We start from the raw sequence: 24977 nt of genomic DNA, 5'->3' as shown, positions 1-24977 counted from the left end.
TCGGCCATGCTGGCTCCAGCCCCGGGGTCCTCCTGGGGGATCCTGCACAGCTTTGGCTTGTGGGGCAGGCAGCGAGCCCAGCCTTGTGCCGGGCAGTTGCACGGCGTGGCAATGGGATTTGGCGTGTGCTGAACCGCGCTGTAAGGCTGGCAGGACAGAGCTCAGGCGGATGGGGCTGGGTACAAGCTTCCCACGGTGTGGACATGGTGCGTGGTGTGTGTAGTGCTGCGTGGCAGCAGAGGGTGACCGCCAGGACAGTAACTGGGGCACGGTTTCTCAGCTGGTGGCCGTGCAAGACCAGCTGGCTTGCCTGTCTCACCTGCTTACGGGTCTGCCCTGGGGATGCCCGGGCAGCCAGGCTCTGGTGTGCCAGCACCTTGCACTGGAGCAGGCTTCAGGCATGAGGACAGTTAGTGCCAGCCGACTAAAGAAGGGGAGCCCAGGGCTCCCACAGCCTCCACCTGCATGTCCCCAGCTCAGCCCTCCTGCCCAGCCTTTGAGACATCAGGTCTGTCAGCAGAAAGGGGTGTCCCTGTCACCTCTCACTTGCCTGGAGCAAAGAGGTGAACCTGGGGCAGGAGAGGCTGCAGGGCATGGACGTGAGAAGGGATGGGGGAAGACGTGACCTCTCTCTGCCATATACCGTGTCCCACAGCCTTGCCAGGCAGCAGTGGGACCTGTCGAGGCATCACACCATTTGCAGCTGGAGCCTCCTACTCCCGTTCCCCAAGCCGAATCAGTCCCTCGTGCCTCCTGGGAATGACTGAAACACAGCATGAGCTGCTTGGCAGGAATGGTGAGTCCCAGCTGTGATGTGTGGGCTTGGGCGCTCCCATGCCTCCCAGCTGTGGCCCTGACACGGGGGCACCCGGGCTGCCCTGCACCCAGCCATCATGCAGCAGGGAGCTCCAGGCTTCATCGGTCCCGGTCCTGGGTCCTCATGTGTGCCTTTATGTTCGGAAAGCTCTTGTACCCCCGCTGCAGTGGGCGGATACGTGAGTCACAGCATGTCCCAGCAGTGATGGAGGGCGCTCAGACTGCAGTGCATTCAAGTGGGGCAAACGGCCTCGGGTCCCAGGGTGCCCAGTCCATGGCAAGCAGCCCCCAGAGCAGAGGTCGCATCCCCAGGGATGCTGGAGAAGGGAAGGAGCTTTTCCTGCAGCCATGCTTGCAGGAGTGCTGGAGTCCTTCCTTCCCTCTGGGCATGAGGTGGACTTCATCCAGAGGCTGGAAGTTTTACAGCACGAGGGTGGCCAAGCCGTGGGGCCGCCGCCGGCTGGCTGCCTGTTCGGGAGCAGGAGCAGCGCTGAGGCTGGAGCGTGTCCCCTTGTGCTGCCGCTTGCAGCCTGTGCTCACACAATAAATAACTCGTGCGGATCCTTTAAGTAAGAGCCGTGAGTGGTAAATGATCTTCCCCTATTTAACGTCACAAATCCACATTCTTTATGGGATAGCAAATTAAGAAACTATGGGGAAAAAAAAAAAAAATCCCCAGCGTAAGCATCTTCCGTGTAATAAAGCCCGGCTGGGCTGTAAATCTCCCCAGGCGGCAGGGACAGCCCTGAGCCGCATCAAGGCTCCCCTGCAGCCCCGCTGACAAATGTGCCCCCTGCGTCTGCTGCCAGAGTGCTGTGCCAGAACCCTGGCAAAACCTCCTCCGACCCCCCCCGAGCCATGTGATGCTCTGCAGCCCCCCGATCCTCGCTCTGCCCAGGGGTGTGGGGCTGGGCTGCCCCTGCCACTGCCCAGTGCCCGCTGGCACGCTGCCCGGTGCCTTGGTGAGGGCAGTGGGTGCGGAGCACTGCCGGCTGGGTGAACGCAGCTGCGGTGCCGAGGGTGCAAAGCGTGCAGCGCCAGAAATCAATAGCGCTCTTTACGTGCCATTAAGCAGGAGGTTGGGAAGCGTCCCCATGGGGCTGGGGCTCAGCTGCGGCAGGTGGCCCGCTCCTGCCCTCATCCCCGTGCCTGGCACCCCGGTACGGCCACAGCCCAAGGCCGGTGCTGGCCATGTTGGGGGGCACTGTGGGAAGGGAGAGCCCTCCCAGCGGTGCTTTGGGGATGGGGGGACAGGCAGTGGGGGTGGGCAGGGGCCTGGGGGCTGGGGGAGGAGGTGTGTGGAGGTGGGTTCCCCCCGGCTGGCAGCAGCGGCTGCGGCAGGAGGCTCTGCTCGTGGCCAGGCGGGAGCCCGGTGCCTTTCTCAAAACCACATCCTTTGTCAAAAGCCTTTTGTTTCTGATCTGTAGCTGCCGAAGCCAACCTTGCCAGGGCTGGAGGTGGGGGGGAGTGAGGAGGTTGCCGAGAGCTGGCAGCGACTCTCAGGGCTGGCACGGGCCCCAGGTCTCCAGGCAAGGCCTCCTGCCTGCCTGGGACATGGGTGGTGCGGGGGTCTCCCCAGCCCTCTGTGCGGACCCCAGCAGGGAAGCCCCTGTGCCAAGACAAGGGGAGCATCCTTGGTTGCACCCCATGTGCACCCTGAGAGATCCCAGCTGGGGCCGTGGGATGGGCAGGGGGCAGCAGGCTGTCACCCCTGCCTCCTCCCAGCAAGGCTCTGCCACCCTCCCCTCTGCAACCATGCTGCTCCCAACGCAGGGACTCTTCTCTGACCTTTCCGCCAGAATCACACTTAATGTCACATTTTCAGCCTATTTTTACGCTGGGTAAAAGAGCTGAACTCATTGCGCCTCACCTGCCCTGCCCTGCCTGGTGCCTGCTCAGTTCCTGGTGTTCTCCCACCCCGTTCTCCCTCTCCCCATGCGCAGGGCTGAGTGTGCCCCGGGGTGCAGGGGGGCTCACCAAGGGCCCCTCAGCCGCTCGCTGGGCTCCAGGCACTGCAGGACCTGCCCTGGCCGGGGCACAGGGGGGCTCTGGGGCCAGGCAGTGCCATGCGGGTCCCAACACAGCGTCATCCCCCACTGGAGGGTGGCGTGGCTGAGGCTGTGGTGGGTGTCCTGCCGTGCCCAGGCTGGGCTGGCAGCGTCGATACTCGAGACAGTCTGCAACATCCCTCGCCGATCCCGTGCCTGTGAGCTGCTCAGCCGAGCCCAGCCATGCCCATCTGGGTCACCACGCTCCGCTCACCAGATCCACATCCTGCAGCCCCAGCCCAGTGCCTGAGCCACCTCCCTGGGCTCCACAGTGGGCTGTGCACCACCTCGCAGCCCATCCGGAGCCCGCTGTCCTCACAGCCTGACCACCGTGCTTCTGCATCCCCAGGTCTGTGTCCTGGGTGGTGCAGACATGCCGCGGGTTGGTTGCGCTCCTGTCCGGAGCGGCAGCCTCTCCAGCACTGTTACACATGAGCCACCCAGGCACGGCTCGAGGCGCTGCTTGTGCCAGAAAACGGGGGACTTTTTAATGCAATTCGTTGCCATTTAATTTTACACAATTCCTGCTGCTTAATCCACTGAGAAATGCTAATTTATACAATTCACGTCTAAAAATAAATGTCAGTCCAGCAGCTCCCAGCAGCGGGTAACTGCTCCCACCAGCCCTTGCCGGAGCCTTGTGTGGGGACCCCATCCCGGAGCCCACCCCACTCCCTGCCAGCCAGGCTGCTGCTCCTTGCCCCGCAGTGCCTGGGCTGTGGCAGCACAAGGGTGGATACAGGGCTGATGAAGATTTGGGGTACGGAGGTGGGACAGCTGGCTGAACCTAGGGGTGTCACCACAGAGCCCCTCAGCACAGCGAATCTTGGGGCAGCATGGCAAAGCGACACCGGGTGTCCTAGCTATCCAGCTCTCTTTTGGATAGCTGAGGAGGTGTGAGGGACATGGGGCTCCCACAGTGTCTTTTGGGATCCCCGCTGCCCCATGGTTTCCCCCAGGGAAGACAGGCTCAGCCTCACGTGCAGCTGTACCCTGGGCTGCGGCTGGGGGTGCACGGGGAGAGCAGGGGTGCCCTGGTGCAAAGGGCTGGTGTGGGGCCACCTGGGCTGCGTGTGAGGGGTCCGGCTGTGGGCTGGGGCAGCCTGACTGGCAGGTATTAATTGGTTGCAAAGCAGCATTAATGAATGTGGGAGAAGAGGGAAGCGCACACCCCGCCTGCCTGGGGAGCGGGGATGCATCATTAGGTCCCTAAGGAGACTGCTCTGCAGGGGACAGGGAGGGGGTCGGACCCTGCAGGGAAGTGAACCCATGGCTGAAACAGCCCATGCTCAGCTCCCCAGCCCCCCTGGCTCTTGCCCCAGAACATCTCCATACCTCGCTCCCCTCCTCCCCAACCCCACCAGCCCTTACAGCTCGCCCCCATCACCTCCCCTCTCCCACCCCTTTGCTGGGCAGACCCCCATGCCACCCCCATTCGAGTGGGCTGGCGCTGGCACCAGTAGCGACTCCAGGAGGGGGTGCTGGAGCAGCGGGGCGGGCAGCGAGGGCCGTGGCCATGGGTGCCGGCTCCCTGCGGGTGGGGGCCAAGGCGGGGGAGCAGGGGGGTGCGGAGGCGACGCGGCGGGGGAGCGGAGATGCTGGAGGAGCCGGCGGCTTTCCCACCGTCTCCCTGATTGAGATCGGATCACTGTGAGCATAAAAAAGCTCTCTTCATAATTATATTTAATGAATTGACTTTAAAAGCTCTTACGCTCTTATCTGGGTAATTTAATATCACACACTTAATAAGCCTGTCTCCGATACAGGGGGGAGCCAGCGGCCAGGACGCCCGCGCCTGGTGTGGCTCCCCGGGGATGCGGGACGTGCCACAAGGCCAGTCCCACGTGCTGGGCTGGGCGGATCGGGGGCACTGCCGTCCCCTGGGACCAGGCCACCCGTGGGAGTCTGTGAGGCAGTGCCCCCCCAGCACTGCTGGCTGCAGAGAGGGGTGGGCACCTTGGGCAGCTGTGGGAAGGATGAGGCCGGGGCACCCACAGGGGCTTGGCCCCGGGAGCGGGTGCTTGCTGGTGCATGGGACCACAGGCTGTGGGTCAATGGGGCAGTGGGGACACAGTGCTGTGGGGCTGACAGGGTGCAGGGTGACTGGCTGGGGGGCAGGGGGTGTTCATGGAGTGCAGTGTGGCTTGCTGGGCATGGGGGCTCTGGGCATGGGGCAAGGTTGGCTGGGGTGCAGGTGCCCTGTGCCAGCGGTGTGGTTAGATGCCACGTGCACCGTGGCTGGCAGGGCATTGCTGTGACCCCGTCCTTGGTGCCAGTGGCACCTGTGGCGGGGGTCCCATGGCCAGGGGGCACTGGGGGCAGCCACTGGTCAGGGCGCGCCGCAGGTCCCAGTGCCACAACGCTGGTGGCTCCCTGTGTCCCTCTGGCTCTGGCCACCTGCCCACCTGGGGTAGTCAGCTGGGGTGGCACAGGGGCAAATGAAGGCTTGTCACCACAGTCTCTGCACTTTTCCCCCCCCAGCTCCTGCACTGCCAGCCAGGGTGCCAGCTGCCTCCCTGCAGGCAGGCATTGCTGCAGCCCCAGCAGGAATCCCCAGCCCCCCCCCCCCGACCCATCGGTGCATGCATGCGGGAGCCTGCGGCAAGCTGGAGGGGCAGGCTCTGCCATATGGAGCCAGGGCCCTGGGGACCGTGGGAGCCTGTGCGTGGGCTGGGACCTGTGCCCCTTGGCTGCGGGGGCAGCCCCTGGCGTCCTTCACACCAGGCGCTCACCGGACAGTGGGGTGGAAAGCCACTGGCCGGGCTCATGTCCCCTGCATGTCAGAGCCAGAGCTGCTGGGAGCCGCAGACTGGCACCACGTCCCCGGTCACCCTGTGTCCTTGGATCCCTGATTCCCAAGTGATGGAGGATGGAGTGGCACCTCCCAGCATCCCTGCCTGCGCTGCCCCAGGACCCATGGCAGGGACAGGGAGGGTGACAAGGGCAGAGTGCATGGTGCTGACCCGCAGGCGGCCATCCCCAGGCACCGGGGTGCCTGGCAGTGCCGGCTGCCGTGCCGGTGCTCTGTGCCAAGGCTGGATTGATGGGAGGCGCGTGCCAAGGCGGAGGGGCGGGCAGACGAGGACACAGCTGCCACCTGGCCCTGTAGAGGGGGGAGCAGCCCCGGGTGGAGCGGGGACCCCGGGCTCCCCGCCGGCAGTGCAGGGCACAGGGCAGCCGTGTCGGGTCTCCCTCTGCGGGGGAGCGGCTGGAGCAGGAGGTTTACGGAGCTGCACTAAGTGACGCAAATGGTTTGAAGCCCATAAAGAGAGACGGTTTTATGTAAGACGACTATATAAAGCTCTGCTGTTCTGCCATTGATGAGATATAGGCCTTTATTTATAGAAGGCAATGTTTGCGGTGCGAGCACTGAAAGCCAGCCAGGGACCCGCAGATAGTGCGTCGAGTCATTTCACATGCAGCTGCCGTCGACACTGTTCACACATTAAAGAAAAAAATTAACAAGTTTGCAGCCAGTCAGGTGGAAAAAACAATAATTGTCGAAAACCGTATTTCCCCCTTTTTCCAATAACAAATAGCTGGAACACTGCTGGAGAGGCTTGGGCTTGCTCTGGGAAAGGATGGGCTGAGGCTCCAGCCAGACTGGGGGATGGAGCGGGCAGGGGGAGGCAGCCAGGGGCAGGAGGAGAGCTCAGGCGGGGGATGCAGGGCTGCTGCCAGCATCCAGGCAGCTGGCAGGGAGCGGACACCCCTGTCTGGGCATTTATATGGCCGGTAGGCAGGGGTGATGGTGCTGGCAGAGCGGCAGGGTAGTGTGCGTGCTGCAGGGCGGGGGGGCGGGGGGCAGCAAACAGCAAGAGCATATGGCTGAAGGTGCTCGCTGCACGGGGGGCTGTGGACCAAGCCCCGCCGGGGTTTCCTGCCTGGCCCGGCGTTGCCTCCCCACCTGCGCACACAGGGATGCTCTGAGGTTATTTCTTTGCCAGATGTGGCTGCGATTTTACTGGAGAGCAAGCAGTGAGTCCCTGTGGTCAGAGCGCCCTGCCAAATTTTGTTTCATGCACGAAAGGAGGAAAAACTTCTCATGATTAATTGCGCAGTAGGGGAGAACATGCATCTCTCTAACCTGCTCCTTGCCGATCGCTGGCCTTTTTGTCCAGGCGCTGCCCCGACATGCAGCCAGGGAAGAGGTGGTGAGCTCGTCCCCAGAGCACGCTCCCTGCGCGGGCTGTGAGGTGAGGGTGTGAGGGCAGGAGGGTGCTGACACCTGTGCCACATCCTAACTCTGCAAGGGGCTGTGAAGGGGAGGAAAGTCAGCCAGGGCTTGACAGCAGGGGAGCAGAGTCAGCCTTGTGCTTGAGCAGCTTACCTGCAGCTCCTCGGGCAGTTCTGCGGGCGGCTGTCCCCTGCTTACACTGCAAAACCTTCCCTCTGTGCTCTGAGCTGTGCCCCAGTATGCTGCACCAGCAGCACTTACAGGCAGGGCGCTGCCAGCCCTGTCCGCCCACAGCTCCATGGCCATGCCGGCAGCAAGCGGGAGGTGAGGACGCCCCGCCACTGAGCCAGAGTACATCGCACCATGCTGCTGGCCTTGGGTGGGGGGGTTGGACCTGCACCCCAAGCTGCTGGGACTTGGGGCTCCAGCATGTGCCTGCCCTGTCCCTGGGAGACATCGCTGCCTGCACACCCAGTCTTCCCCAGCCACCCTCGCACAGGTGGGGAAGACCCCTTGGCAGAGGCACCCCCAGCTCGCCGTGCCCCTCTCTGGGCGCAGATGCAAGCGGGAGCACACTTTGCACCTGAACAGCTGTTAAGCACTGGCTAAGCTCGGCTGTACTCAACAGGTTTTCTTCCAGCAGAACAAAAGGTTCCCTCCTGACTGCAGCCTGGGAAAGGCGAGCACAGGAGGAGGGGGTAGGTAGGAAAGCCAGAGGCTGGGAGGACCTGCGGGTGCTGTGTTCCAGTGGCACGAGGGTTGGGGACCCCTATCTGTGTCAGGGAGCTCAACTGGGCTGGAGACCTGGGCTGGCCCCTGCCCACAGTGGCTGGGCAGGCAGGGAGCAGGGGCTGGGGGGACCCATTGGCCCGCTGCTGGCCACCAGCCCCTGGGATGTGCAGAGCGGGAGGGGAGAGGAGGCACACACCTCATCAGAGCAGAGCCCCTGATTAATCACTAACTGCCGGCCTCCCAGCCAGCAGCTCATTAGCAGTTTAATTCCTGGTGCCCGGTGCACTGGAGGGCCACGTGGCTCTGATTGAGCTGGCCGCACTCATCTGGGCAGCTGCAATCAGGCCAGGGCCCCCCCACCCCGGTCACAGGCACAATTAGTAGCCATGTCCGCCATGCCCCCGGGGTGGGCTGGGCAGCACCCGGGTGCTGCAGGTACTGTGGGTGCTGCAAGTGCTGCAGATGCTGCAAGTACTGTGGGTGATGCAGGCACTGTGGATACTGCGGTCAAGCACGGGTGAGACACATCGGTGACAGTGGCTGTGGAGGGCTGGCGGGCATCCCCGGGGCAGGAGATGTGCCCGTGTCTCCTCCTGTATCCGGCTGTACCCTGGCTGTGCCTGGAGCGTCACGGTCCCCGCAGCGTCACAGGGCCAGGAGCAGCTGTCAGCGGTGTCAGCAGCCATGGCGAGGTGCTGCACTTGGCTGCACAGAGGTATCTCACCAGTCTGTCATCCTCAGGGGGCAGTGGCACCCTGCACATCCCCATGCTGTCCCATCCCTCCATCGCTTGCACCTGCACCCACAGAGCGGCAAAGAAAGCGGCACCCATGTCCCTGCCTGCGCCCCAGTGTCCCAGCCACCATCCCAGGTTCTTTCCTGCCCTGGCTCTTCTTCCTCCCAGGCTGGGGCTCAGCCTGGGAGACCCCTCCAGGGATGGGCTGGGGGTGCTCACCTGGGCCAGGGGAGCAGGGCAGGGGCAGGAGGGAGCTGGGTGCCCCAGGAGAGCAGGCACCAGCCGTGGATGCTGCCCATGGACCTCGTACCCCATCCTGGGCATGCAGAGGTGGGCACCAACATGCCTCCCAGTTGCAAGGGAGTGTTTGCAGCTCGGCTGCCCCCCTTTGCCCTCCAAATCCTGCTGTGCCCTTCACTCCTGAGCTGCTATCCCCGCAATTTCTTTGTAGCACAAGGAGGGAGAGAGGGAGGGACCGTGCGACAGAGGGAAGCATCTCCATCTGTCTTCAACGCTCCAGTGGCTGGAGCAGGCAGGGCAGGGGCCTTCGGGTGTCCCTGCTGAGGGGGGCGGTGGGGCGAGCTGGGATGGGGTGCACGTGGGGGAAAGCCAGGGGCCATGCTGGGGCTGTGACCCCTGTGGAGGAGGCAGGGCCAACATGGCTTCTGCTGCTGCTGCCCCCAGGAAGGGCACGGAGCATCCCACCTTCCTGGGCACCATGGGACAGAGGGCACTATGCAAATCCAGCCTAGATTGATGCAAGTATTAATTATGTCCTAGCAGCTTAGCTCCCACCCGGTCAAGCAGGGTGCCGGGTGCCGCGGCTGCTCGCACAGGAGAGATGGGTTTGCACTGGCAGTGTGTCCCCTACGCCTGTCCCCCCATCCCCAGCCTGCTCACACCGCCCCGCTGCACACCGTGCTGTGCTGTACCAGGCCAGCCCTTCTCGCCCAGCCCCGTGGCACTGCCTGGCCCAGGGGGAAAAGCCGTCACCGAGCAGGGAGGTGAACAGTCTGAGGCAGGAGCAGTGCAAGTGCTGTCAAGAAACCTGGCATGCCCAACTCTGAGGTCCTGCTAATCAGAGAGTGTCTGCAATTACATGTGCTAATTACGGGCAGAGGTTCACAGCGATTCCTGCCCTGCCGGCACGGTGCTGGTCTCACTGGGGTGCGCTGCTCCTGCGCAAGGACAGGAGCAGATAACCAGGGCTGCTCAGCCGGCTCTCCCTGCCCAGGCACAGTGTATCACAGCCAGGCCCCCTGCCCAGCCCTATCCCACCCCCATTCCCATCCCCATCCCCATCCCGACTGGACATAGGTCCAGCATGTGCGGTGCTGTCCTTGGAGCCCCTGCGCATGTGGCTGTGACAGCCGCTCCATCCCCGGGTCCTGACTGATCAAATCTCAGTGGAGTTGCTTTTCAGAGGGAGTTTTTCAGGCTCTGACCCCCCTGCGCTGCTGCAGCTCTGACATCCTGTTTCCTTATCGCCTGACATGACCTTAATTAACTCCCGGGGCTGATAACACTCTGGGCTTCTCCTCCAGGAGCTGTATCGCGGCATCATGTCCTGCCTCACCTGCTCAGAGACCGCTGCAGAGACTGCACAGGCAGCCTGGAGCGAGGGAGAGGGGGGGCTGCGTGGTGCAGGCAGGGCAGGGCAGTGATAGCTGGGGACACTGGGGTGACAGGGAGGGGATGGGTCGGTACTGGAGGGGGTGGGTTGGTGCTGCACTGAAAGTTGCAGGGGAGGTGCTGGTCGGGTGGAGATGGCTGTCCTGGTGCAGAGGTGGGGGTGAGGGCAGGAGGGGGGGCTGTGCTGATGCCTGGGGCACGGTGGCGAGGGCAGCCATGCCAGGCAGGCAGAGGTGCTGTGCAGCAGCACGGAGAGGTCCTGACTCTCCTCGCACTGCTGCAGGCAGGGCACAGGGGCTGCTTGGTCAGAAGCCGGGGTGGGGGGGGCTTGGGGGGCTGAGCTGTCTGGGCCCTGCCACCTCGGGGGGCTGCCAGCCTGCCTGGCTGGTCCTCCGCTGCCAGCCTGGGTGGATTGAAATGCTGGCACTGATGACTTTTGTAGCCACTTTATCTCCCGCACTCGGCAAATATTGGCGGAGGGGAGATGATTCAATAGCAAGGTTTGCAGATGGGAATCTCGGTGTGTGATCCCGCCAGCTCTGTGCCGTGCAGCTGCAGCAGCTGCCGCTAGCCGGGGGGCCGAGCCTGGCAGGGGCACAGCCCGGGGCCTGCAGGGCTACTCCCAGGACCTTCTTCCCACAGAAGTTCCCACAGACTGGTTCCCAGCAAGGCAGCGGTCTGAGCTTCACTGTGTTGCAGCTTGTGTTGTCTGTTCCGGCACAGGCAGCTCAGGCCCTGGAGCAGGGTCCCCGCTCGGGGGTCCTGTCACTCAAATGCCCCCAGACCTGTAGGCAGCTCTGCCCTGGCAGCATCCGGGATGATGCTGTGAGCCCTGCAGAAAGCAAAGGGTGCAAAATGCTCTCAGCCGGCCTCCTCCTGGCTTGCAGCCACAGAACCCTCCCCTCCTCCCCACAGCTCCTAGTCCCCCAAACCCTGCACATCTCAGGTGCTCAGCTCCCATCCCCAGGTCCCAGCCCAGGCAGCGGGTAGGGTGGGGAGCCAGCTGTTCCTGAGGCATCTGTGGGCAGGGTGAGGTTGTCCCCTCTGCTAATGCCTGCAGACGCGGCGGGAATTACATTTTCCTGAAGCTGGGCATGCAGTGGAGACCACGGGCATTATGAAAAGTGTGTACAGATACTGCTGCTCACAGCACGTGATGTATGGGCTGCTGCAGGCAGCATACAGTCCTGGGAACGCGGCACTGGCTCCGAGCAAGGGGAAGGGGAGACGGTCTGAAGGACAGAGGAGGTGGGAGCTGCCAGTGCTGCTCCTCAGTGTGTGGAAGGCAAAGGGGGCATGCTGAGGTGCTGCAGGGGCAGGTTGTCCCATCCCATCCCTGCCAGCACATGTCCCTGCTCCCATAGCAAGCCCTGGGAACCAGGAGGAGCTGGGGAAGGACGGACCGGGAAGCTCCTGCAGACGCCGAGGACCAACACAAAGTCAATGTGGCCCAAGTGTCCAGGAGGGGCAGACACCCTGGGAGTCCTGAGACCCCTCAGCCCATCACTGCCTGCATGGCGAGCAGAGGATGGGGATGCAGGGATACAGGGATGCAGGGATATGGGCTGCGGGGTTGTCTGTGCTCACTGGTGCCCGCGCCTCCTCCCCTGCCTGGCAGCCCCAAGGAGGGAGCCCCTGCCAGCGCCGGGGTGCGGGGGCTCTGTCGATCAGCCCCTCCGCCCGGGAGCGCGCAGGCTGGGGAAAGCCAACCCCTATCATGTTTGTTCCATTGATTTAGTGCCGCGGAGAGGGTTTAATCAGCCTTTAGCCTGCACGCTCCAGCATTAAGAACAAATCCATTAGCCACGAGATAACCACAAAGGGTTGCGCTGAGGCTGGATGAGGTCCCAGCGCCTTCAAGATGCAAATTGGCAATCAAAGATCAAAGCTGCGCAGCTCCCTAATCTCTACTAAAAGGGCTCAGCTATTAACGAGCCCTTTCCTGCTGGGCTGTGATCACCCCACTTCACTCGGGCTCCCGATGTGCTGGTGGGTTACACCATCACCCCGACCGGCCCCCCTGGCCCCCGTGGCCCCCCGAGCTGGCCCTGGGGAGGAGGGTGCAGCCAGGGCTTGGGCTGGTTGCATGTTGTTTCCTTCAGTTCTGGCATGCTGGGGTCAAATTCGTGTTGGTGGAGAGCCCAGAGCCCCCAGCATCATCGGGGAGTCAGCAGCTGGAGGGGAGGAGAAGGGGAAGAGGCAGGAGCCAAGATGGAGCAGGGTGGTGGGGTAGCCGTGTAGGGCTTATGCGGTGACTTTGGGGGGGGGGGGGGGATGCTGGCAGGCAGCTGCCCCTCCTGCTGCTTGGGGATTTAGCCTGGTTCAGCCCCTGCCTCGCTGCACCAGGTGGCTCAGGGCAATCCCTGCTGGCCCCAGGGAAATCAGTGCTGGGGACTGCAGCGGGGGGGTCGGGGGGGTAGGCAGCAGTGTGTGGGTGAGGGACCAGGTCTGAGCAGGGTGCCTTGGAGCCAATTTCCCCTTTTTGGGGTATTCCTGCCCACCCCATGTCGCCCTGGGGCAGGGGGTACACAAGGGCCTGGCTCCCACAGCCACCCTGCTGGCTCCTGTGTGGTGCTGGGGTCAGGCTGCAGGCTGGGGGGCTTCCCCCTGCTCCCTGCCCAGGCCATCCTGCCTGCAGTGGCTCCTTGCACGGCTGCCCCAGCAGCCCCGCGAGTCCCGGCTGCCCACACAGGAGAACTGTGAAGCCACCGAGCTGTGACAGGAGCAGTGCTGCCAGCACTGTCAGCAAATCTCTGGCAGCACAGATGTGTTCTTTGCTCAGCCTGGTCGAGCTCAGGGACCCGCATTCCCCCGCATCCCACTGTGTTGGTGGGAGGTGGGGTGAGGCACTCTGGGATGGACAGGCAGGGGACCCATCAGCCCTGGCAGTGGGGAGCAGAGGGTCATGCTTGGCTCTCCTGCATCTGTGGACCCGTTCTACCGGCGGCCGCTTGGCGAGCTGCCACTCGTGACTCTCACGGCACCCCCAGGCAGACAGCACAGCCTTGCAAGATGAGCAGGCAGTGAGGCACTGGCAGCACCTCAGCCAGGGTGACAATAAATCTTATCAGTGTAAACCCATCCGTAGGCAGCAGGATAACCCCTGTGACAACCCGGCTAGTGCAGAGGCTTCATCTGCACGGTGTCAGTGCTGTGGATTTACAGATAAATGCCACGGCTGGAGGGACCGTGTTGGTGCCAGCACCTGACGGCTCCTGGGAGGTGACACCCCCCCCCGCCCACCCCTGCCCTGCAGCGGCAGGAGCTGCCATGGCCAGGACGGGGGCGACCCAACGACACTGGCCATGGTGTACCTGGTGCGACAAGTAGAGCAGGACTGGTCTGACACCCGGCAGGGGAGCACCTGGATAGGTGAGGATGGAGGGAGCGGGACACGCAGAACAAAGCGGCATTGCCCTGCCTGCTGTCCTGGCCCTGCTGTGTCCTCCGTACACCATCCCACAGAGTCCTGCATCCTCCATCCGCCCATGGGGGCACGGGCATCGCGCAGGCTGGACCACCAGCGCACGGTGTGCACGGTCAAAGACCAGGAAATATGTGTGTGTGCGGTGTGACACTGGCAGCGTGTCCCCTAGGCTGTGTGACAGCGCCAGGCGTGAGCGGCACCACGTGTGAGACAGCACGCTCCGCGGGTTCAGTCTGTGCGCACATCCCTCTGTGTGCGTGCGTGTGTGTGTGTGTGGATGCGTGTCCCCGTGTGGCCGCCCCGCTCCGGCTGGGCAGCGGGGGGGGATGCGTGTGTGCCAGGCGTGGGGTGCGGGCGTGTGCCCGCCAGCGCAGCGGGCCCGGCGGAGGCTGCCGAGCGAGGCGGGCTGGCAGCAGCCGCTGCCCCCGGCCGGCGCGCCCCGGCTCAGCTCTTACATCTCCTGGCGGCGCAGCCGCGGGAGCAGTAATGAGATGGAGCAGCAGAAGGACGGCGAGATAAGGCTGCCTGCGCTGCCCCAGCAGATTAAACGCTGGGATTAAGCAGGCGGTGCCAGCTCTGCTGCCTTTTTATCTCGCTGCTTCTCCCCTCTTATTCTCCCGCAGTCGATAGTGAACGGTCTCCGAGCTGTCAGCAAAGGAAATTGCTTGTTAACCCTTTGGGGACGGGAGACGCAGCACTCCCTGCACGGCTGCTTTCAAAGGGAAGCGGTCCCCAGGGACGGCGCTGCCTGGAGAGCTCTGCCTGCGCCGGGCGGGAGAGCAGCGGGGACTGCGGTGCTGCGCGCTGCCCCCCCGCAGTGCCCCGGCACGGGAAGGGGGGCAAGGCAGGGCCCGCGGCACCCAGGATCTGCCGCCGTCTCTCAGCCAAAAGCCACCAGCATCCAACCGGCACCGTGCAGAGGCACTGGTGTACCTGCAGGGCGGGGGACGTTCTGCAGCGCTGCGGTCCCTTCGGGGTGACAGCAGCCAGAGAGCAGAGGCTGCCTGAGCTCTGCAAAGGAGCCCCGGGGACACTGCGTACCCCACTTTCGGGTATCCTTAGTGTTCCCTGCTTCCTCCAGCCTGCAGGATGGATGGGCTCGGCACTACGTCTCTGCGTGAAACTACAGCACTGGGGATCCTTCCCTGGTCCTGGGGCCAAGTGACACAGACGAGCCGTGTTTGCACAGCACTGTGCACGGTGCTGGGTCTCCTCCAGCTGCCGAGAGGAACCTGCTACCCAAAACCATAATTATTGCTCTCTGTTTATGTGTGTGTTTTGTTGGGTTTGCAGCAGCGAGACTGAGCTGCAGCCTATCCCAGAGCTTATCCGTAGCATGCTGTGCTGTGCTGTGCGCCTGGGGGTGGCGAGCCAGACGTGGGGGTGTCTGAGGATGGAAGCTGGCTGGAGAGTGCCAGAGGATGCATAGAGTGATGACAGGATTGCTGCTCCAAACCCAGGCCAGGGAGCATGTTAGCAGCTCGGCAAGCTCACTCTGGCATGTTTGGGGGTGCAGCTTTGGTGCACCTTTCCCATGGGGACACTGAGTGCCTCCTGGCTCTGCCCCACGGCTTTCCCCATCTCTGTCCCAGGGGACGCAGGAGGCAGAAACATCCTGCAGCCCCTGACCCACGTGCTTAGGGCAAGACCAGGGTAAGTAGGTGGCATGCTCAGCATCTCAGAGAGGATTGCTGGCTGCCAGCAGCCTGAAGTGGGCTTCTCCAGCTCCCGCTCCTCTGCCTCTCTGCACCCCTGTCCTGCCCGGCAGCACACCTCCTCCCTCTGCTAGCAGCCCCAGCACCTCATCTTCTGCAATTCCCTTGGTGTTGGCTCCTTCACCTGCCCAGGTGACCCTTTTGGTGGATGCTTTAAAGTGCTTAGTGTAAGCAAATCATATGAAAGCACAAGCCACTGCGAGATCTGCAAGGGAGCATGTTGGCCCCGGCCAGGGCAGTGGTCCCGACCTGGGTGGGATGCTGCCCCACGGCCACTGTGGGATGGAGAAGGCAGAGTCATGCATTTGCATGAGCCGGGGACCTTGCCGGAGCAGCATACTAGCCCTGGGTAGCCGGAGCTGAGGAAGCTGCTGGGGAGCTGGAGCAGATGCCGTGCCAGGCAGCCGGGCTGAGCAGACGAGCAGAGCCTGAATTGGGAGAGGAAACCAGGAACGATTGGCACGTGCGGGCTGGCAGGCTGGAGGCTGCGAGGGAATGGGATTGCTGTTTATAAATACATCAAGGGAGTAAACACAAGGGAGGGAAGAGAGCTATTTAAGCTAAGGGACAATGCTGGCATGAGAACAAATGGTACAAACTGGCCATGAATAAATTTAGGTTGGAAATGAGGAGCTGAGTGAGATTCTGGGATGAATTCCCCCCAGGAGCAGCAGGAGGGGAAAGCACAACTTTGTGATGGCACTTGCTCTGCTACCAGAGACAGCTGTGTGCTGCCATGCCTGCACAGCGGGGTCAAGATACGAGCACCTGGGGTCCCCAGCCTCTCGCCTCTGTGTCACGGCCACCCTGGCTCCGTGTGGCACTGGCAGCAGTGACCCCTCCAGCTCCTGGCTTGGCTGGTGCAGGACTCCTGGGGCAATGGCTTGCAGGGAGAGCTCCTTCCCTGGCGCATGAGTTTGGGTGTGCCATCATAGATGCTGTTCCTGAAAGCGGGATGGTGCCAATGTCCTCCTGCTTTACTGATGTCACTGGCAGCACTGGGGCAGATGTGCAAGCTGTCATTGCCTGTGTGTGCGGTGCATCCCTCTGCCATACGTTGCATCCCTGTGCTCCTTACCCACCAGGAGCAGGGAGCCCTGGCCTGGATCCTGCCTGTTCCTGGGAGGCACTGGGCTGCATGCTGGCCCTGATGCAGCAGCTTGGCAGTGACCTGTTCACCCTGCCTGTCGCTGGGGCTCGGGTGCCTCCTGCCGCTCTGCCCGGCTGGCGGTGCAGCCCACGGCACAGCTGAACACTTGGTATTCCGGCAGCGAGCCTGCTTGGCATGAGAGGGGCTCTGCCAGCCCCACACACCCATGTCTCTGCTGCTGGCTCAGGCCCCCCCAGGGGGGCTCAGCTGGCACAGGCTGGCCTGTGGCACAGAGAGAGGAACATCTGTGGTGGCAGGAGGGGTCCCAGCCCCTCCGGGATGTGCCTGCAGCATCCCCCAGCCCCTCTGCCACCAGCTGCTCTCCCTCCTCCCAGGGAAGCGGATCGGGGTGCTGCAGAGGATGCTCCAGAGCTTGACCCTTCACAGGACAAGGGGAAGCAAGGAGCCCGGCCCAGTGCTGGTGTGCCCTGCTGGGGGCCGAAGGTGCCCTGCTCTGCCAGGACGGAGGCTGCAGAGCCCAGTGCCCCATGGAGGTGGGAGCCCTGGCCCCACAAGCAGGGCTGCAACCTGCAGAAGCCATCCCGACTGCTCTGCGTGGGGCAGGGGGCTGCGCTGAGAGGCTGCCAGTGTGGGGGATGGTGGTGCTGCCACCGAGCTGGGGTCAAACCAAACTGGCACCGTTCCCCAACCCCTCCTGGGAGCAGGGAAGGGAAATGGTGCAACTGTGCGTGAGAGGGGGGACGTTTGCAGAGGCGAAAACATCCCACTGGCTCAGAAAATTGCTGCAGAATCGGGCTTGAAATGAGTTGAAATTGCTGAATCCAAGCGGATCTCATATCCCGGGCAGTTGCAATGCTGGCGTCAGCGCTGCAGCTTCCCTCCCGGGGCACCCAGGCGGGGCCTGGCCGTGCTATGTGGGGGGAGCGGGCTGCTGGGGATGCAGTGGGGGGCTGCCATGGGGAGACTGGGGATATGGTGAGGGGCTCTGGCAGAGCTGGGATGGCTGCAGTGGGGGGCAGGAGCAGAGCAGAATGGGGCAGCATGTGTGGGTGTGTCTTTGCCCCAGCTCTACCGGTGTCACCCCAGTTTGGCTGCAGCTCCTGTGCCATGTCTCCTGGCCAGGGGCATCCCTGTTCCTCCAGCTGCCTGCGCTCACTCAGAAAGCAGCATTTCCAGTTTTGGAGGCTGCTTTTCTTTACACCACAGCCCATGCTGATTTGCTCTCTGGGCTGGGGTACCTGGAGATGACCCTCAGGTTTACCCCTGTCTGGCATCCCACCAAGCCCAGGGTGGGCAGCACTCCCATGTCTTCACATCCCTGTCCCCATCCCTATCATGCCCCAGTGATGACTGTTCTCAGGGGTGTCTCTGTGTTGGGGTGCTTGGTCCTGCATGGTGTTGCCCACACCCAGGGCCTGCCTGCCATCTGCGTGTCCCAGCAGGGATGTGGGAGCAGGGCTGTGTGTCCCAGTGGGGATGTGGGAGCAGGGCTGGGTGCCGCAGGCATGCAGGAGCAGGACCCACCAGTACTGCACGTGCTGCAGCTCGTTTCCCTCGCACGAAAACATTTGGCTGGAAGCTTAGTGCGGCCTCTTGTCTCCTCGGAGCAATCAGGATTTGTCGCTGCTTGCAATGTTTAACGTTGTCTTCCAGAGGCTAAATACTGTGGGGAGCCGTGTAAGCCGCAGAAATACCTGCATGAGCTGGGATCAGCTGGAGGCTGGCACAATGGGCTGAGAGCAGCAGGGATGGGGGACTGGGAGTGCATGGGGCTGGTCCTTGTACCCCCCAGTGCTCACGGGTGGGCTGGCGTAAGCTGGGTTGAGGATGCTGGGGGCCAGCACCTTGTTCCCGTGGGGCTCCTTGCAGCGGGGGGGCAAGACAGTGAGACCCAGGAGGGTGGAGGGGAATGGGGGGCTGGAGCTGTGTTGGGTGGGGAGGAGGATTCCAGGACCCTCAGCGATCTCTGGCTGGGATCCGCCTGCTGAGGCACAAGCAGCTATTTCTGTCAAGGTCAGCATGTCTCCACAGCAGAGAGCAGGGAAATGAGGAATCGTGTCGAGAAATTACCTCCCTAATGGGGTCTCCCCTGCACGTGAGCGCAGCATGGGGATGCCAGCATGCAGCAACTGAGTAGGGACACTGGCACACAGCGCAGAAATCCTGCTGCCCCAGCCCGGAGGCTGCAGCACCCATGGGTGCCCAGCAAGCGGAGCAGGGTGCCTGGGGCATGGCAGCGTCCCCAGCTGGACATGTGTGCTCCAGCCCTGCAAGGCACTTTTCTGGGTCAGCTGCGGGGAGGAAATCATGTTCCCGGTGCAGGCAGGCTCTCCTCTACCCTTCCTCGTCCGCCTCCTCCTCCTCCTCACATGCTCCCTGTTATCTAATTGGGTTTGTCATGCTGGAAAGGCAAAGCCCTTCAGGACTGTGCTGTGCTCTCGCCAGTGCAATTTCACAGCTGGCCTCGGCACCCTGGCAGCCGACAAGTGAGTAACTCAGCTGGGCGCCATGGGCACCCTTGCCCTCCCCACGCGCCCCTGAAGCTCTGCCTGCCTGCCTGGGGCTGCAGGGGACAGGCAACAAGGCCACCACCACTGTTGGACCTTCTCCTCCAGCCCAGCCCAACAGCGGTCCCCAGGCGGCCTGTCCCCACACGCCCCAGTCTCTGCATCCTGTCCCCATCCCTCGCCCCGCTCCAGGGTGATTGCGATGCTGCCTGGAGATGTCTGAACCAACACGAGATGGAAGCGTTCAGAGAAATGACATTTCCTCCAGCCTGGGAAGCTCATCCTCCGTTTAAAGAAAACTAATATAAAAGCTGCCCTGGTGTGCAAGGGGCTGATGGTATCAGGCTGGCAGCCTCCGGCTCTCAGAGCCACAATAAATCTCAGCAAGGAGCCGAGCCAGCTCGAGTAGTCCCACGCAGATGCGGCGGCACGGGGGGAGGGGGAGGGTGCTGAGCCGTGTGCCAGGGCTGGTGCAGGGACGCACAGGCTGGAAGGGACAGCTCAGTGTGGGGTGGGGTGACCCACGGGGCTGGTCCCGAGAGCGCACGGAGCCCGCGCAGTGCTCCTGCTCACCCCCGGCACTGTGCCGTGGCGGGGACGGTGTCAGGACCGGTGACAGCTCTGGGGCGTGGGGCCATGTGGGTGGCGAGGGCTGCTCCACAGCCTTGCCTCTGTGTCCCCGGGGAGCTGAGCTCTGTCCCAGGGAAGCACTGCGGCCCCGCAAGAGCGTTTGCTCCTCCGGCAAAGCAACCAGCAGCGCTGGCATCCCGTGGCGGGTGGGATGGGGACCGTCCTTCCCCCGGGCACGCCGTGCCGTGGGGTCGGCTGCTCCCCACCGCTGCCTGCCCAGCGCTGCCTTGGCGGGGCTGGGATGCTGCCCTCCCCTGCCCTGCGCCGTGCCGCGGCAGCACCCGAAGCCGGGATTACGATGGGAACCAGGGAGCGCAGCGGGGAGCGGGGGGGCGGCTAATCCTGCCTGGCCTGGCTCTGCCCCCGGGACGGCGGTGCCAGGCCAGGCCGGGCTGGGCCGGGCGAAGGGGTGCTGGGCGGGGGGGGGGTGCCCGGCGGGGCCGGCGCTGCCCACCCGCTGCAGCCCAAATGTGGGGCCCTGCTGCCCCCTGCCGGAGCCCGGCCCCTCCGGGCCGCGCACCCACCGCCCGCCCTGCGGCTGCCGGGGGCCGGGGGGCCGGGGAGCCGGGGGGCCGGGGAGCTGGGGAGCCGGGGTGCCGGGGTGCCAGGGAGCCGGGTCCTGGCCCTGGCCAGAGCCAGCAAGGGCCAGAGCTGGCACACTGGGTGCCCTTTGGGCTGGACTGGATGTGCAATAGAAGTGGGGTGGGACGGAAGTGCCCTGCCACCCCTGGGAACCAGAGATGCTGCCCGCTGCCTCTGCTCACCTCCCTCAGCCCCCGAGGCCAAACACTGTCCCTGACCTGGTGTCCTCCTGTGCCTGTCACCAAGTTGACAGCTTGGATCCTGGCCGGGTCCCCGGGATGGCTATGGAGTCACGCCTTGCTCATGCAGCCAGGCTGGCAGCATGGATCGTGCTGGGAGTCACTGCTGAGGCGAGAAGGAACGCCCCTCTTTCCAGTCCCCTCTTTTACCGCTGCCCTCCTCCTGCCCAGCTGCCATAGAACAGCAGGGATGCTGCCCTTCACGGGCGGCACGGCAGCCCTGGCTCATCCCAGGGCTGTGGAGGCTGCAGGAACCCCCCCAGGGCCAGCCCACACCTCGGCAGGGCCGGTGCCCAAGGTGGGTGCCTGGGAGCGGTGGCAGCGGGAGATGAGAGGCTGCTGGGGAACGTGGTGCTGAGCTTTGAAGCACCCTGACAAGCTGTCGGGGCCCTGCCAGCCACACTGACAGCCTGGTGCAGAGACACCCCCCCCCGCTGCCGCTGCCATGCTCTGATCACAGCCTTGCCGTCACTTCAAAGCGCCCGCTGGGCTCAGGTGGGTTCCCACGCAGCATCCTGCCGCACAACTCTACTTCTTCTGCCCCACAGCCCCGCTTCTCCCACCCCACAGGTCCCAGATCCACTGGGATCCCCAGCTCCAGGGTGGGGGGATACTAGGGTACAGCTTCGGGGACCAAGGTACACATGTGGTCCCGAGCAGCGTTGCAGGAGGCAATGGCCCCCCAGACCTGGCACTGTCCTGCCTCTGTGGGGCAGGGCCCCCAGCCCCAGAGCAGACATGGGTGGAGACCCTGAGGGTCTACGCAGGGATCCAGGAGGGGCTGCAGTGCCAGGGCAGGGGACGATGGGGATGAGCTGGGGAGCAGCATCCCTAGGTACAGGGCTCACACAGCATAGCTGGGACAGGGCATGACTGTCCAGACGTGGGTGCCCACCATGCTGGGTCACTGGGTGCTGCCAGGTCACCCTGCCTGAGGTAACGCAACACACCTCTCCCCGTCCCAGCCTGGCTCGGGGAGGAATTTTCCATTCCCGAATGGAGGTTGGGGGAAGGCGTGTGTTTGCAGCAGCCCCCTCCTCTCCCTCCCCTCGCCCGTCACCTGAGCAGCTTGGGAAGGCGCCTGCCACGTTTGTCTCCAGGAAGGTACAGAGCAAAAGCCTCCCGGGAGGGAGAGCTCCCTGGAGGGGACCAGGGACCCCGGGCAGCCTCAGTGGCAGCCTGCACCCCACTTTCCAGAGGAGCCACCCTGCTTGCAGCCATGCCGCTGCCCTTTGCCTGCTGCCAGGATGGGGAAGCCCTGGCAGCAGCTCAGGATGGCGATGCTGCCCAGCTCACCGTCGGCATCCTGCGAGCCACCAGGATCCCTGGGCTGCACTACATGTGCACCCGGCCGCAGTCCCGCCTGCGCCGCCTGCTCTGGAGCCTGGCCTTCCTGGCCTCCGCCGGGCTGCTGGCCACCGGCACAGCCGACCGCCTGCACCACCTGCTGTCACACCCCGTGCACACCCGGGCACGCCTCGCCTGGGCCCCCCAGCTCCGCTTCCCAGCCGTCACCCTCTGCAACCCCAACCGGGCACGCTTCCTGCGCCTCACCAAGCCCGACCTCTATTCGGTGGGGCAGTGGCTGGGGCTGGCCCAGGAGAATCGCTCGCTGGTGCCCGAGGTGCTGGCCGTGCTGGGGGAGGACCGGCGCGCGTGGCTGATGCGTCTCGCCAACTACTCACGCTTCTTGCCGCCCCGCCGCTCAGAACGCACCATGCAGAGCTTCTTCCACCGCCTGGGCCACCAGATTGAGGACATGCTGGTGGAGTGCCGCTTTCAGGGAGAACGCTGCGGCCCTCAGCACTTCACCCCCGTGAGTCCCCTCCTGGCAGGGGCAGGACAGCTGGGCTGCCCCATGGATGCTGCGAGTGATGCTTCATCCCTCCTAGCAAGGGCGGAGGGATAGCAAGACTGTTACCCCCCCTTTCAGCACCTCCATGGGATTTGAAAGGGGTCCCTGGACCTCATCCTGCTTGCAGAACACCCTGCCAGATACCTGCCTGCTCCCTCACTCTCTCCCTTTTGCCATCCCTAGGTCTACACACGCTACGGTAAGTGCTACACCTTCAATGGGGACCGGAGGAACCCGCGAGTGACCCGCCAGGGTGGCATGGGCAACGGGCTGGAGATCATGCTGGACATCCAGCAGGAAGAATACCTGCCCATCTGGAGAGAGACCAGTGAGTGGGACTGAGGCACGGCCAGGGCATGGGTGAGGGGTGCTGGGAGGAAGGGCTGCTGGGCAAGCAGGGCACCCCAGGGGGCATGGAGCAAGCAGGACACCGGAGGGGTGCTGGGCCCCAGCGTGCAGGTGCTGGGTGGGTGCAGACATGCAGACACTCTGTCCTTCTCCCACAGATGAGACGTCATTTGAAGCTGGCATCCGGGTCCAGATCCACAGCCAGGATGAGCCACCCTACATCCATCAGCTGGGCTTCGGTGTCTCACCCGGCTTCCAGACCTTCGTGTCCTGCCAGGAGCAGCGGGTAAGGCAGGATGCCCCACACTCCCTGGGAGGTGCCGGCGGGCACCCAGCCCGACGCAGCCCTGCAGCGATGCCCCTTTCTCCCCTGTAGCTCACGTACCTGCCGCAGCCCTGGGGGAACTGCCGGGCCAGCGTGCAGGGGGAGCAGATGCTGCCCGGCTATGACACCTACAGCATCGCTGCCTGCCGCCTGCAGTGCGAGAAGGAGGCTGTGGTGCGGAGCTGCCACTGCCGCATGGTCCACATGCCAGGTGAGGGGCACGCGTGATGGTATAGGGACACCCCGCTGCCCTGACGGTCCCGCCTGGGGCTGCCCCGGCCCCCTACAGCCTGCACACAAAGATCACCCCTGTCCCATCCCTCTGCACGCAGGGACCACCCTGTCCTCTCCGCACGCTGGGTCAGCCCCTGTCCTACCCTCCTTACACCCCAGGTCAGCCCCTTCCCTGTCTGCCTTGTACCTGGAGGCCACCCCTGCCCCAATTAACTTGCACCCAAGGGCCACTCCTGCCCCACTGCCTTTAGGCGAGCGAGTCGAGGGTGGGGGGCAGAAGCGGGCCAGACTCCCACCCCCCAAACAGCTGCTTTTCCACAGGCAATGAGTCCATCTGCTCCCCCAACGTGTACATCGAGTGTGCTGACCACACGCTGGGTAGGTGCAGCGGCAGGCGGGTGGCTGGGACCCAGATGGGTCTCCCCAGGGAGGGGGGGCGGGGGGGGTTGCAGCCACGCCATGCCGACGGGTGCGTGCCCCCAGATGCGGCAGTGGAGGACAGCCAGGAGCGCTGCAGCTGCCCCACGCCATGCAACCTGACACGCTACGGCAAGGAGATCTCCATGGTGCGCATCCCCAACAAGGGCTCGGCGCGCTACCTCGCCCGCAAGTACAACAAGAACGAGACCTACATCCGGTGAGCTGCCAGTGCCAGGGTGTACTGGGGGGGTGGGCAGGGGCTGGGGACACTGGGAACCTGGGGGATCCCCACCCCACTCCTGGCAGTGTGTGGGGAGCGGGTCCTGGCACATGTGGTCCCTGCTCAGGGGTGGCTGTGACTAGAGCATCTCCCAGACCCATCTGTGTCCTCCCAGCCCTCCTGCAGGCATCTCCACACCTCACGGTCCCTCCCGACCTGGGACATGTCCCTTCCATGTCCCCACTGCACCAGCCCGAACAACGCACCAGGGCCCTGGGAGCACCTGGGAGCACCTGGGAGCACCTGGGAGCACCTGGAAGCTGGGGTCTGGGGGATAGGGTTGTGAGGTTTGGGGCGCAGTGGGGGTGGGAAGGTTGGTGATCAGCCCCCCTACGGTGTCCCCACAGGGAGAACTTCCTGGTGCTGGACATCTTCTTTGAGGCACTCAACTACGAAGCCATTGAGCAGAAGAAAGCCTACGACCTTGCCGGGCTTCTCGGTGACTCCCCCCACTTTCCCCTGAGACCCTGAGGCGCGGAGCTCTGGGTCCCAGCCCAGAAGAGTATAAGGCTGGTTGGGGAGGGACTGCATGGGGCGGGAGCTGGCCACAGCTTGGCGGAGGGGTGGCATGCTGCTGGCCGTGCCCTGTCCTACGTGTCCCCTGCTCCCTCTGTCCTGCTGCCCCTGTCCCCGTCACAGTGCTGTCCCCCTTGTCCAGCAGCCCTGGCACTGCCCGCAGCTCCGCTGGCCCACTCTGGGGTCCCAGCAGACTGCACAGCAGCTCCCGGTGACCTCCTCCTCCTCCATCCCAGGGGACATCGGGGGACAGATGGGCCTGTTCATCGGTGCCAGCATCCTCACCGTCCTGGAGATCCTGGACTATGTCTACGAGGTGCACTGAGCCCTCGGGGCTGTGGCTTGGTGGTGGGAGAGGGGCCATTGCATGCAGGCGAGGTGCAGAGTGGGGACTGGCCACCCCAGGGAGGGGGTGCTGTGTGTGGCCACCCCAGAGGGCTACCTACAGCCCCCAAATTGGGGAACTCCCAGCAGGAGGCAGTGGGAGGAGGACGGGTCCCCCAGCACCCCTCTGTGGCCTGGGGACTGGGGCAGGCAGCGGGCAGAGGTGCTGTCCCCACTGTCACCCCCGTGTCCCCCAGGCAGGCAGGGGAGTGGGAGGCAGGTCCGTGCAGACCGGAGCGCCCACAAACAGGGTGCTGTCTGCA

The 24977-nt window shown here is 64.1% G+C and overlaps 1 protein-coding gene across 2 annotated transcripts in view; it reads left to right on the top strand.

Moving 5' to 3' along the window:
- Window positions 1-24977, top strand: part of ASIC4 (acid sensing ion channel subunit family member 4) — a 65143-nt gene that overhangs the window by 37574 nt on the left and 2592 nt on the right. For both annotated transcript variants that reach the window (XM_075755756.1, XM_075755757.1), the window contains exons 2-8: window positions 22391-22535; window positions 22714-22841; window positions 22932-23091; window positions 23436-23492; window positions 23598-23751; window positions 24162-24253; window positions 24567-24646. In XM_075755756.1, the coding sequence (XP_075611871.1) occupies window positions 22391-22535; window positions 22714-22841; window positions 22932-23091; window positions 23436-23492; window positions 23598-23751; window positions 24162-24253; window positions 24567-24646 (816 nt within the window). The remainder of the gene's footprint in view (window positions 1-22390; window positions 22536-22713; window positions 22842-22931; window positions 23092-23435; window positions 23493-23597; window positions 23752-24161; window positions 24254-24566; window positions 24647-24977) is intronic.

The sequence above is a fragment of the Balearica regulorum genome, chromosome 6 (assembly GCF_011004875.1).
Source record: "Balearica regulorum gibbericeps isolate bBalReg1 chromosome 6, bBalReg1.pri, whole genome shotgun sequence".
Classification (NCBI taxonomy): Eukaryota; Metazoa; Chordata; class Aves; order Gruiformes; family Gruidae; genus Balearica; species Balearica regulorum.
Note: the sequence above shows the minus strand (reverse complement) of the source record. Positions and strands in the feature narration are given on the sequence as shown.